The sequence below is a fragment of the Aulonocara stuartgranti genome, assembly GCF_965226115.1.
Source record: "Aulonocara stuartgranti genome assembly, chromosome: 11".
NCBI lineage: Eukaryota > Metazoa > Chordata > Actinopteri > Cichliformes > Cichlidae > Aulonocara > Aulonocara stuartgranti.
In genome coordinates, this window is record NC_138947.1 from 38,953,424 (window position 1) to 38,968,028 (window position 14,605).

At 41.0% G+C, this 14,605-nt stretch overlaps 1 protein-coding gene across 2 annotated transcripts in view; it reads right to left on the reverse strand.

The window, feature by feature from the left end:
- Window positions 1-14,605, reverse strand: part of grik2 (glutamate receptor, ionotropic, kainate 2) — a 340,023-nt gene that overhangs the window by 117,666 nt on the left and 207,752 nt on the right. For both annotated transcript variants that reach the window (XM_082550857.1, XM_082550858.1), the window contains exon 9: window positions 8,367-8,474. In XM_082550857.1, the coding sequence (XP_082406983.1) occupies window positions 8,367-8,474 (108 nt within the window). The remainder of the gene's footprint in view (window positions 1-8,366; window positions 8,475-14,605) is intronic.

A 14,605-nucleotide genomic window follows, 5' to 3' on the forward strand; every position in this document is an offset into this window, starting at 1 on the left:
TTGTAAGTGGCTGAGTTTATGCTGCTGACTATGGGTCTGAGTGGACAGCTTCTTTGTGGATCTTAGGAAGTCCGTAAATGCAGGGTATGGCATCCCCTGGGTAAAGGCGGTGATATGTAAGGCAGTCAATGATTTTGTCCTTTTCAAGGTCCTGAAGGCAAGCTATAACTTTCTTTTTGTAGCTGCTTGTGGGGTCTCGCTTCAAGGCTTCGTAGGTATTGTTGTCACTGAGGAGCGTAGTGATCTTTGTATGGTAATCTGTAGTGTTTAGGACCACGGTGCATCTTCCCTTATCAGCTGGTAAAACAGTGATGCTGTGGTCTTTGCTCAGGGAAGCGACGGCCTTCTTTTCTTGTAATGTGAGGTTAGACGGAGGGACTTTGGCACTGGAGAGGGTGGCCGAGACCTTCATCCTGATTTGTTCTGCTTCTGTCTGTGATAATTTATTAATCCGTATGGCGGTTTCTGTGGCTGAGATGAGGTCCACTATGGGCAACTGTTGCAGAGAAATGGCAAAATTGAGTCCTTTGGCTAATACTCTCTTTTCAGGTTCAGTGAGATTCCAGTCTGAAAAGTTCTTCACCCATTTCTCCCGACTGTCTTCCGGTGTGTTTTCTTCTCTGGGTTGTGTAGGTTCAGACTGAGGAGTGTGTGTTTTTGAAAGCAAGGTGTGGCATTTCCTGCGTTGTCTTTCTTTTCCTTTAGAGTGTTGGGCCCACTGAGCTTTGTCCACAAACTTGTAAACCTCTTCTAAGATTGGAGAGGGTAGAAGGATTTCCAGTTCCTGCAGGGTCTGGCTGATCTTGATCTGGAGGGCATCTATGGTGAAATGGACCTGTCTTATCCTTTCACTTAAAAGGTGATTTTGCGCTCTCTGTAGAATCAAGTCTGCTCTGTATCCCCTGACTGTGAATCCAAGGCGCAGGCTCTTAGGAACAACTCTGCTTTGTCTACATCTTAGGTTGAAACGGAGATGGTTCCTGTAATCTGCTAGTTTCCTTGATTCCCTTTCATACTCCCGCACCAGTTCCAGGGTGTTCCTCCCAAAATGTACGGCAATATTGTCTTGATGTGAGCTTTCTACTCAGGGTTTTTCTTTCCAGTCCAGAGCAGAAATGTTTCTGTTAAGAAACTGGCTGTTGTTTTTTTCCCCACAATTTTAATTATAAGTTAGATATATTTCTACTAATGAAATTAGTTTGCTAACAGCAACAGGGATGAGTCAGTGAATGACTCATTTGGGCCTTTGAATTTTTGAGTCAGTAAAGTGATTCTCGAGTATTGAACGATTCGTTTATGATTCGCACGTGACTACTTGTGGGTTCATCCATTTTCTTCCAATACAAACATATTAAGCACCTGGCTTGCAGGAGTCCAAAGTCAATTTATTTTAGCTGTCTGGAGCTAAAATCACGGTTCTTTGGATTTATACCCAACACACACATTTTTGCTTCAACAGGTATATTTACTCCAACAATCTTAGATAGAGTTTGCATGACTGATTTCCAGTACTGCTGTAATTTTGGACAGCTCCATGCACAGTGAAACAGAGTGCCCTTCTCGTCTAAACATTTACTGCAACTATCTGGGATGACAGGCGACCAGCGATTCAGTTCTACTTATATTGGAGGAGTTTCATCCTTGTATTAATTGATTGCCTTTGAGCTTTTAAACATGCAGTTTCCCAGTCCGCCTCCTGTATCTCCTCTTGGATGTCAGCGTCCAACTTGACATCCATGCGTCCAACTTGTCAGGTGGATTCTTTATCATGTGTTAATAGAGCTGTATAGAATAAAGAGATACGACCTCTACCCAAGGGCCTTTGAAGTATGACATTCTCCAATTGTGATAATGGTGGCTCAGATACAGTCTGTTTATATTTTGACATAATGAAATGTTTAACTTGTTGATATTTAAAAAATGTTTTTGGGGATGCTGTATATTTCGCATAACTGATCAAATGTAAGAGGGTTGCCATCCTTATAAAGATCTGCCACCTTCTGTACACCTGTATCTGCCCATCTTTTGAAACCCCCATCGGCTCTTCCTGCTTTAAAACATGTGTTGGCCCAAATAGGTGAAAAACGAGAGATAGAAGACTTATCTCCCAAATACTGATGGGCCCTATACCAAACATCTATTGTGTTTTTTAAAAAAGGGTTGTTGCAGAAAATAAATACAGATTTAATTGAAGATGTGTTACTGATGTTTGTTCAATTTGTATCCAGGTCGGGGGTGTCTCAGTGGAAAAGTGGCTGAGCGCGGTTTTGCAGACCAGTAATACAGTCTAAGATTGGGTATTTGTAACCCCCCTCTTTCATATGGCAGGTACAACAAGCAAAGTCTTAGTCTAGGTTTTTTGTTATTCCAAATAAATCAATTAAAGATACTGTTTAGCTTATCAAAGAATTCTTTTGGAAGAGGCAGAGGAAGTGGCTGGAAGAGATATAAAAAATTGGGTATGTTCATTTTGATCATGTTTATACGGCCTGAAGTATTAGATTTAATGGCTTCACATCTTGATATGTATTTATAAACTATTCTGCTTTCTTTTTGGAATTTTTATCTTTTCTTGTTCAAGAAGAATCAGAATCAGAACACTTTAATAATCTCTAACAAGAGTACCAATTATCAATTTATCTTTGAAACTCGTTCAGTGTGAGAAGAAAAATAGCAAAAAACAAAAGAAAGAAAGGAAAAGAAATAATAATAAAATGAAAATATTTTTTCCCCAGTATCAGGAATGGCTCTTATAAACAATAGTATGAATGACATTCCTGGCATCATCACTCTGTTAGAAGAAACTGATGCCGTAAACTCAGAGAAAGACTTCAGGAAACAGCTAGAGATAACAACTGTCATGGTCTGGCAGTCCTCGCTGGTCAACCTGCCTTTGTGATGGCTCCCCTCGTGGTCCCCTGCTTCCTCCTTTATATGTACGTGTGTGTGTATCCAGCGTACCAGTTTATGGGCATCACCAGACTGGCAGGTTTTTCCCACACTGAAGCAAGTCTCACAGGCTGACGCCGCTCATCCTCGTCAGTGGGCCTCTACTTAACCGTGTTGCCGAGCTTCAGTCGACAGTGGCTTGTTGAGTTACGTAGTCAGTACATCCTCAGCTCTGAGGTGAAACTATCTTTGCTGGTGTTTGTTCGTCACGTCTTGTTAGGAACCTGGAGAGGAGTGTGTCCCGGGAGCAGAGTGTGGGAGTTTTCACCATTCACGCCACGTACCGCGAGCACTGTTCAGGAGTCGGGAGCACGTTGATGGAAACGATCACACATTGTTCATATTCTCACTATAAATAAACGCACTCTTTGACCGGAAATTTGGGTCTCCTTCTTGCCACAAACGCTGACACAAACATTAGCTCTTGCTAATGTTTTGTTAAAACTTATTTATTATTAGGGCTGGGTATCGTCACTGATTTCTAAAATCGATTAGATTCCGATTCATAAGGTCCTGAATCGATTCGATCCACGATTCGATTCGTTTTGAATTGGGGAAATTTTGCCTCAGTCAGAAATATTATAATTCAGAACAGTACATTTACATATTTTTGTATCTATAAAAAGGAAGCTGGCACAGGCAAGACTTTATCAAAGGTGTGAGCATCACAGCAGAGGCCTTTGTGTCAAAGTAGCTGAAGATAAAACACTGAAAAACATGAAGGTGATTTTCCTGGCCTGGATTTTATAAAAATATTCTGCAGTACATCAAAAATGAAAGAAACCAATTAATCAACATACGAACATCACCTCTGAAGTTACAGCAGTTTTATTAGACACGGCTAAGCATTTTGCATTTTGCATAATTTTAGAAAGTTTAAATTTGTTCAGTAGCCTATTGAAAGGCAGAAATTAGGTTTTCTTTTTGGAAGTAAGTAAGTCACATCTCACTGATTCTGATCCGCGGTCCGCGCTTTGTGTTTACGTCTTTGTGCAGAAGCCTGTACCTGCTCTCATTTACTGTTTTAAATGTTTGGTGGTTGTCAAAATTTTGTGACGTTTCACCAGAGATTCTGGAATTTCGGGCAAAATACATTTATATTAAAAAATCGATTCAGAATTTTAATGAATCGAGATCACGTTATCCGTAAGCCAGAATCGATTTTAATCGATGAATCGATTATTAAAACCCACCACTATTTATTATATTTATTATACAGCAACTATAAGTACGCAAAGGTACTTGGTAACACAAGTGTCACTACGCATTGCTAATTTTTGTTGCGCAGCCTGTGTACCAGTTATGTGCACCCCTGTTTATTATATTTATTATACAGCATAATAGGATTTGCAGTATTATACAGGGTTTATTCTGGCTGTATTTCAAAACACTTTAAATGTAGATGCACTTTGTAGAGCAAAGTGAATGAGGGCAAATTCAACACACGTGAACTTGACAGTAATTAGAGCTGCAGTGATATGTGTACAGTGCCAGTTCACAATAATAGTCATCTCAATGTGTTTTATATAGTAACGTTAATAGGGAGGAATAAGAGGACAGGGAAGAAAAGAAGGAAAGAGGAAGACAGAGAGATGACAAACAACAAGAGAAACAAAACACAAAGAGGAGAGTATATAAATGGTCATGACACACGGGACCAAACGCATGTTTCATTAGGAAGTGAAAACTGGAGAATGTTTCCACTTTAACCTTTTGTATTGCAACATTAAGTTGACCACCCTCTGGTGGTGGTCAGAGGGCCCGGTGGCGCCAGTGTCCAGCAGCCTCTGTCAGTGCGCCCCAGGGTGGCTGTGGCTACAATGTAGCTGCCATCACCAGTGTGTGAATGTGTGTGTGAATGGTGGATGACTGGTTGTGTAAAGCGCTTTGGGGTCCTTAGGACCATGTAAAGCACTATACAAATACAGACCATTTACCATTAAAGAAATGCATTTAATGTGAATGCAGCATCTGCTTCAGCATAAAAGGAGCAAGTTTATGTTCTGCAAAATGTCCTTGAAGACAATAAGACTTTTTTTGAGTAGTACCAAAAGGTATATTAATGTAAAATGCTGACCTTTCTCCCCCTGTTTCCATTCTGGTTACCTACTGACAATAATGTACAGCACCACTATTACACATTGGCAGTAATGTGAACTCTCAGCACTGTCGGTGGGCACTTTTCTAGAGTTCCACAGGGAGCAATGTTAAAAATGATCTGGATCAAGAATGTGGCCTTTTGGATGTTGATGGAGGACAACACTGAAGGCAGAGCGTTTGGGGAGAATGCTGAAGAGAAAAGCAGGAAGAAGAGGTCGGCACAGCTATCAGATTATGCCTCAAGGCTTCTCGTGTTTTCTCATCTCTCCCTCAAGTCTCCTGCTTCACCCCAGCACCTCCCACACTCCACCAACCTGTCTGCCCTGAGCATCAGTAAAAGGGACCACAAATACTCCAGCCACACACTCTTAGGGGCACTTCTGATGCCACTTCTGATGCCTGAGATGGGTTTTGTAATTGCAAATCAACTCTTTAATTCAGGCTTCGTGAAACTGGAGGACTTCTGAGAGGTTTTATTAATGGGGTAAATTATTCATAGAGGCACAGACACACACGGTACACAAACCAGAGGTCAGGAGCTGCTGAGAGGCAAGCGCCACCGAGGATCCTGAAGTGTTTGCAGTTGCATGCAAGAATATGATTTTATTATTTGTATCAGCAGCGTTGGGGGTTCTCTTCTCACAGATAATCTCATGAATCTTAAATTAAGTGTTGAATACTGGAGAGATTCCCGTGAGTCAGTAATTATTTGAAGAAAAAGAAGAAACGATTACAGTCACAATAACTCTCTGAGTGTACTGGATGAGTACTGTTAAACCTGAAAAGTTAAGTTCAGGTTTAACAGTTAGAGAATATTACTGTGTTCTGATCATGATCATATCACAGTTTCACATGAGCTACAACCATGGGAAGATATTGTTGTCCTTATTTTAACATTTGTTGTTAGGTGTCCCCAAAACAGACCAGTATGACTGCAGAGGTTCAACAGTTGACACATTCATGAAAGCAGTGAGTTAAACAGGTGACCCAGACACAGTGTGTCAAACAAAATCAAAGGATGAGGGCGGCATGTGTCTGTATGCTGACTCAGGCACAGATTTAAGATTAACATCATCCTCATCACATCTCTAAAACGCGTTAGTGGTTTTAAATCAGTGAGTGTTGTGAAGTTTCCTAAAATTAAAATGGGGCCACTGCTTTTTGTAAACTGGTGTAAAAGAAGGTGTTCAAGCTGCTCAAGCAGCTGGATATGATCTGATAGTGTTCTTAATATGAAATATATTTTAATTCAAAGATCTTTTGAATTCATCTTCAGAAGATTTTCATATACTGCTGTGGTTTCAAACATAACGCTGTTCAGAGTTAGCAGTTACCCCCTGCAATTTTGTGGAAACCACAAATACCCTCCACAATTGCGTGTTTTTCGCAGTGATATATAAATATTGTTTTCCATGTGTTTTATTGCTAAATTATTAAGAAGAATAAGATTTACTAAATAAATTGTGGGCATGAAGGTGTGAATGTGTCTTTAGATGTCTGTCTCTCTCTGTTAGCCTTACTTCATAGGGTGGTTTGTACTCCACCTCTTGTCCTATGGTAGCTGGGAGAGGTTCCAGTGGAAGAGAGTGGATGGAAGAATGGATAAATAAATATTAATGTAAATTCAGCAATATTTCCATGTAAAATATAATATTCTACTATAGAGAGAACAGGAAGCAACCACATAGGAGAGATGCAGTGCAGCGTTCTTGCATTGTGACGTTCATTATGTTTCACTGAGGCAGTAAAAAGTCAGCAACCACCCAGATACAAAGGTAAAGGTATACTTAAATATTTGATTCATCTGTAAAATAAATTTCAGTTTTTAAACTTTCAAGCATTAATAATAAAAAAAGAAGTATGCTGATTCTATTTATTTTCCCGTATGTCACAACCAGTGCAAATATTTGAATTTGAAATTGGACTTATCCAGTCCAAGTCAAATTTCCGAGTGTGGAAATTTCAGATTCACCATATCGTGAGGTGGATTAGTGAGTGGATGTTTAGCTCGCTCCTGGCATACAGTTTGATGTAACTCATGATGGTCACCCCACTCCTGAATCCACATCCACATCCATTCTTTGTGATTAGCTGAGGAGGTTGAGGCCTGTGCAAAACAGCAGTGGGAACAGAATATTCTGGTATATTCTTGTGAGCTTTCTTTGAAGCTGTCCTTCAGTGTTATCTTCCACAGTCCCGTTGAGTTTATGATATAAGTATTCAGTATTAGCCTTTACTTTACAGCTCAGGTGGCAGAGCAGGTCAGCCACTAGTCAGAAGGTCGGTGGTTCGAATGTGTGTGCGAATGGGTGAATGACTGAATGTAGTGGAAAGCGCTTTGGGGTCCTTAGGGACTAAGTAAAGCGCTATACAAATACAGGCCATTTACATTGCCAGGCACTCCAGTATCCATGTGTGGGGCATTGAGTTAGGCTTTCTTGTACTCAGCCGTTGCACTGATAGAGCGGTGCACCAGGACTTTGGAACAGGTTGGTCTGCCTTGTTGGTACTGCTCTGTGAGGCTGGAGCTGGTGTCTTTGACCTTTGGTGTTCTTTTCAATGCATTTCTGTTCTGCTCGTGTACTGACTTATGTGTCTGCACAGCTTGTTTGCTACGATGCTTGAGGGGCTTGTTGCAGAGTGGCAAATAGGTTAGGTTTGGGGAGGCCGTAGCTTTGGAAACCCTTCTTTCTGATAAAGGCTACAGTTAGGGCAGGATGAGGTAAGGTCAAGGTATTTGTGTTGCTATTGGTTCAGGTATGGTATGCTGCCGAAGTTCTCATTAGGACTGAGGATTTCCCTCGTTTAATTCCCCATGTGTCTATATTCCACTGTGGCATGTCATTATCTTCGATCTAGTCTCTCCTGTACTTTGTGTTTTGTCATTTTTGTTGTTCATGGTCTCCGACCCTGCAACTGGCAGCTGAGACAACTGTCATTGTGAACTGACCCTCTATAAATGAAAATGAAATGAAGAATTAAAAACAAAGGTATTGACAGTAACCTGGCTGTGTTAGAGAAGCATGATAAAGAGGACAGTCTACAATAAACAACACAGTTTAAATTAAAGCGCCAATGACACCTGGTGAGGGCCTTATACTATCAAATCAAAATGAAGCTGTGCATGTCTGTCATAGGTCCAAGAGCACAGGTGAAGGTCTACACAGACATTACTCATATGCATTTTGATCATGTGTGTTCCCTGCTACATTGACCCTTTCATTTTGTGTGTTATCTCATCATCCCATTGCCACATATACAGTCATATAAGGTGAACCTCTAAGTGCACAAACACATAAATATTGAAGACACAGAACCTTTTCAAGCCCCTCCTCCTTCAGACTGATTACATCAAGGTCAAAGTCTGTTCTCAGGCCATTGGTCCGGTTGAAAGTGATTCTCCCCGTCAAGCCATCCCAGTGAGCCTAAAGAGAAAAGGCAGAGAGACAGAAAATAGAAGAGGAGACATTCAACCAACAGTATCAAGTCTGTTGTTTAACTTTTAAATATATTCTTGATGTTGAAGCTGCAGACTGAGCAGAATAGACAGTTTTTCTATTCTCCCTTTTCCACAGAGCCTTTCTGTACACTCTTTTCTGCCATCAAGGTGCCTGCACAGACTTTGTAACTGCGTTTATAACAGTGGGGAGGCAATTACCCAATCTTTACAGATGTTTAGGGATGTGATAGAATAAGATGTAGCATGAAAGGGGTTCAGAGTAGAGACAGCTTTTGCTCAGGCACAGCAAGTCATCACAGTACTTCTCCACCTGGAAATCAGGGACTTCGAGGCCTATCTTTAGTAAGATGAGTGGGAGTCACAAATCTGGAAGTTACTCATTCAGCTGCATGAAAGCATTTGTCATACTCCTTTGACTCAGTGTCTGGTACCTCCGTGATGATACCGCTGCTGTTCACAGACATATGGACATGTTACTCAAGTGGAGATTATTATATGTATGTCAAAAATGGTGCTATAAATATAACACAATTAATAGAATCAGGCAACACACAGAAATAAACAGTTATTTATAGAAGAAAACGTCATAACTGAAACTGACAAAAAACATACTTAGAGTCTGCAACAAGCAAATGGTAATGTCATGGTCACTGGTTATGGCTCCAGGGCTTTGAAGTGCTTGGAGATTTGGGATCCATTTTTATTATTCATCTCTTGCCACCGTAGCATGTTGATGGGGTCCGTGTGCCCCAGTGATCCCAGGATGCATGTGATCATGGGTATTTGCCCTTGATAGGGTCTCCCAAGGCAAACTGGTCCTGGGTGACAAAGGAGTAGCACTTCACAATACTCCTATGGAGATAACAACATGGGATATTGTTACTCTGCCTGGTATCAGGGTTACCAGGGCCTTATCCCTCAAAGCAGGGTTTTAGGGAGAGTGTCTGGTAGTCAGACCTTAACCAATGGGGACCAGACAGATGGAGCCCAAAGAAGCATTTACTAGGATACTTTGGTCCAATGAAGCACTGAAAAATCACTGTACAGTTAGGCCCATATATTTGGGCACTGGCACAAGTTTTGTCTTTTTTTCTGTTTACTGAAACATATTCCAGTTATGTTAAATAATGGACATGGACTTACTGTGCAGACTCTCAGCTTTCATTTGAGGGTATCCACATTCAAACTGGATGACGTGTTTAGGAGTTTCAGCTCCTCAACATGTGTCATCTTCTTTATAAAGGGAGCAACAGTAATTGGACAACTGTCTCAAATGCTCTTTCATGGGCAGGTGTGGGCAGTTCCTTTGTTATGTCATTATCGATTAAGCAGATAAAAAGCCTGGAGTTGATTTGAGGTGTGGTGCTTGCATTTGGAAGATTTTGCTGTGAACAGACAAAATGTGGTCAAAGGAGCTCTCCGTGCAGGTGAAACAAGCCATCCTTAAACTGCGGAAATAAAACAAAAACACATCTAAGAATTTGCTACAATAGTAGGAGTGGCAAACTCTACAGTTTGGTGCATCCTAAGAAAGAAAGAGAGCACTTGTGAACTCAGCAACGCAAAAAGGCAAAGATGACCATGGAAGTCACAGCGGTAGATGATCACAGAATCATTTCCAAGGTGAAGGGAAACCTCTTCACAGCAGCCAACCAAGTGAACAATGCTCTCCAGAAGGTAGGCGTATAGATATACAAGTCTACCATAAAGAGAAGACTACATGAAAGTAAATACAGAGGGTTCGCTGCAAGGTGCAAGACACTCATAAGCCTCAAGAACAGAAAGCCGAGATCAGACTTTGCTAAAAATAAATAAATAAATAAAAATTTTAAAAAGCCAGCATAGTTCTGGAAAAATATTCTTGAGACAGATGAACCCAACATCAACCTCTACCAGAATAATGGCAAGAAAAAAAGTATGGAGAAATCATGGGAGGGCTCGTGATTTAAAGCACACCACACATCTGTAAAACTTGGTGCAGGCAGTGTGATGGCTTGGGCCTGCATGGCTGCCGGTGGCACTGGAACACTTGCGTTGTAATGCGACATGAGACAGATGCAGCCAAACTAAGTCTGAGGTTTTCAGAGACCTGCAAACCATCTAGTGATGTCCATGAGTTCAAGACTTCAGGCTGTCATTGCCAGCAAAGGGTTTTCAACCAAATATTAGAAATGAAAATTTTATTTTATTTTTATTTTAGACCAATTACTTTTGAGCCCCTGAAATTAAGTAATAGTGTTTTAAAATGCTTTAGTTCCTATATTAATATTTTTGTTGAATCCAGTGAAATATAGCTGAGAGTCTGTACATCAACTGCATCTGAGTTTTTCATGAAAGATTAATTGTGGTAATGTAGATGTCCATGTCATCTCTGTTCAAATAGTTATGGACCTAACTGTTAGAATGAGTCCATTTACCAGTACGTTTACAATAATGGTTCAATTTACCTAACCTTTCTGAAGTCACTGGATAGGGTATTCGAGGGTGCCCCCATCTGAGGACTAAATTATGCTACAAGGAATTTCAACAGTCGTTTAGGCAATGACGTTGAGACCGGGGGCTTATTGCACATTTAAACTCCGATGAATGTATGAGAGCATCTTGGGCTTAGTATCTTGCCCAAGGATATTTTGCATGCAGGAGCAGCTAATGATTGAACCACTGGCCTTCCAATTAATATATGACCTGCTCTAACTCCATAGCTACAGAAACCCCTTTACACACTTGTAACAATGCTTCTTGGGAAAAAGCCTTGTACCATTGTAAAGCCTGTTTGTTTTCTCTTGAATGGTAACACATTTGTAAGGAAAATACATCTGTGGGTTACGCAGCAGAGTTGAATATGTGGTTTGTGCCCATTAAAAACTTGCCAAATCTTTTTTACCAATAGCAAACAACATATTTCGCTATTGAATATTTTATTTGGGAGTAAGAGAGTGGATCGGCGTATTGGCAGATGGACTTATGTAGGGTTTGCAGTGATGTTGACACTACATGCTTTCTGTTACTGCAAAAACCTGAGCATAAGAGTGAAGCGTTGATTCACTGGTTGATCTTTGTTCCTACTGTTAACTGTGGTCAAATGACTTAAGTAGTGACTGAAACAATGAGATAGCAGATACAAGCAGCCTATATGAGGCAGTAGAAAAAGATTCAGCTGAAGGGGTTAAGCGCTCAGTCTTAGAGATAGGATAAGAAGCTGTGCCATTCGGAGGGGCTTAGAGTAGAGCCGTTATTTCTCCAACAAATAGTAGCCTATTTAGGTGGTTTAGGTGTCTGGCTAGGATGCCTCCTCCTAAGAGCTCCTCCTACCAAAGGGGAGGAGGCCTTGGGTCAGATCCAGGACATGCTGGCTTGGGAACATCTTGGTATTCTCTTGAGGAGATTGAGGAGGTGGACAGGGAGACAGATCCAGATCTGGGTGTCCTGGCTTATCCTTGGCCTGATCCACGCCACACCACTAGGATCTACAGTAACAACATCAAATTGGCATTCGGGCTAGAGAAGTGTACTCAGATGATAACTAAGAGAGGAAAAGAAGTTAGAACTGAGGATTAGAACTGCCTTCTGGTTTTGTATTAGTATTGCTGACATAGAGGACACCTACAAGTATCTGGGAACCCCACAACCAATTAGGAACCACGACAAGTCAGCTAGAAAAGCCACCAAAGTCACCAAATACCTGCAGAGAGTAGGCAAGTCCTGAACAGTCAGCTGGATGGGAAGAACAAGATCTGGGCAATCATCACTTATGATTCGCCAGTTTTTAAATACCCTGCTGGGTTAAAGGCTATTTGATCAAGAAGGAGAGTTATGGAGTGTTAGGCTTGTTCTATGTCTATGAGCTTTCAGGAATTCTGCGTTTCCTGAGAAGTTTTTATTTTTCCTTCATGGTACTGCCTTCCTTGGGAAAAAATGTGACTTTATTCATTTCAATTGATAAAAGACCATACTCCATAGAAGCTGTTTGAACATTCAATGCTAGTAATGTAGGAAATGCTACTTCAATAATAGGAGAGATCTCTTGGAAGACTTGGACATATTAATTGAGATATAGAAAGGATTTTTTTTTTTATTTAACCTTTATTTAACCAGGAATGTCCCGTTGAGATCAAAAACCTCTTTTTCAAGGGAGTCCTGGCCAAGAGGCAGCACATTTCCAAACAAATACATACAAACAAACAAAGTTAAAAAATTACACAAAACAATTACACATTATTGAGGCAGTCTGTAGGCCTTTGAGTTTAGTTTTAAAAACATTTAAAGACAACAGTTCAGTCAGTTTCCAGTCTTTCTGTAACAGGTTCCACGAAAAAGGCGCAGAGTGCACAAAGGCTTTCTTACCCAACTCTGTGTGGACAAGGGGAACAGACAGCAGCAGCTGATCATTTGAACGCAAGGAGTAAGAACCACTATTTGTCCTTGTGACCAAAGTACAAATATAAGGAGGCAGCAATCCTAGCATAGCTTTGTAAATAAAAGTGTACCAATGCCCCTGTCTTCTAATGGCCAAAGAAGGCCATTGAATTTGGCAAATAGGCTGCAATGAGCCATCATGGCATATTGGAATCCCAGTGGTGATAGGCTTTAGGACAGGGTCCTCTAGTCTAAGATGCTGGTGGTGGCGAATGAAAGTAAGGCTTAGATGGAGCTCTGCCTTGAACTGACTTTCCCCCTTTTAAGTTGGTTGCTTGTACAGAACAGATGGTCTACTGATGAAACTAAGACTGAACTGAAGGGAGGACTATCTCTGGAATGCTGACTGAACAAGAGATTGGTATGGGGATCGTGCTGTATGTGCTCACCAGAGGTTAACCCTCTGGGGTTGACAGACGCGCCGGCAAGTTGAAATCACGTGATCAATTTAAGACGACACAGCTACAAGATGCAGCGACCCAGAATCTCCATTTCAACTTGGGTCGAAAGTGCGGACTTCAATCTATAAACCAGTTTTTAGATTGTGTTGATAGGCCAAGTAAAACCAGAGTTATGATAAAAAATACACACAACATTTTTTTCTGAGCAAAACAGTGGTGTTTACAGCAGGAAGAATCAGTAAAAACGGCATTTTCTAAGGACAGCGCTAGCAAACACTCTCCGCTTCCGAGTGAAAAAAGAAAAAACACCCTTTCCCTATTGGTGTTAAATTCTGCTATGTCAACCAATCAAAAATTGATATGGCAACATGTGGCATTTGGTTGTTTAGGAAGAGGGGGAGGTTTTAGGAGTGACGCCAGTGAGAGAAAGTGGGCGAGCGAAAGAAAGAAAGAGAGTTTTCATATGTGAGACATTAGTGACATTTAGTGCGTTTGGAGGCTGTAGTTATTGTGTAGTCTAGTCAGTGTTTTGTTTCGTGTGTCAGTTCTATTAGTGAATGTCACATTTGCTCCAAAAAAGCCACCAAAGGCAGATTCCAGTGTAAACGCTGTCTCCACATGGCAAACAGGACTGATACACCTCCTGTTGTCAGACATGCAGGGTTTAGGCCTGTGGTATTCTCCTCTGTCTTATAATATAATTGGTGCACTGTAGAGCATATGGACATTACTTTATTTTTATAGACGAAAGGATGAAAACGCGATGGTAAAGTGGGGGGTGGGGTAAACAATGGTAAGTATGGCTACCGTTAGTTTGCGAGGTAGATAAAAAGGCCTGCACTGAAAGGACACTTAAAGGTATAAAGTCTGGCCTGGTAGCTCCACTGAAACATCAAGGCAAGGCAAGGCAAGGCAAATTTATTTGTATAGCACAATTCAACAACAAGGTGATTCAAAGTGCTTTACAGAGACATTAGAAACAAAAACAAATAAAAAGCATGATTTAAAATTGATTAAAACAAGCAAACAAACAAACTAACTAAACACACACATTTCACACCTGTTCGCGTGATCTGAACCCTTATCGTAAGGGGAGCTACCAGTCCTTCTGTGGACGAGCTACTTTCTATTTTAAATTCCCTGAATTTAAAATACTCTCTAGACCCAGTCTAGACCCAGTTGGGGAGCTACCCAGAGCTCTAATCCCACACCTGTTCGCGCGATCTGAACCCTTATCGTAAGGGGAGCTACCAGTCCTTCTGTGGACGAGCTACTTTCT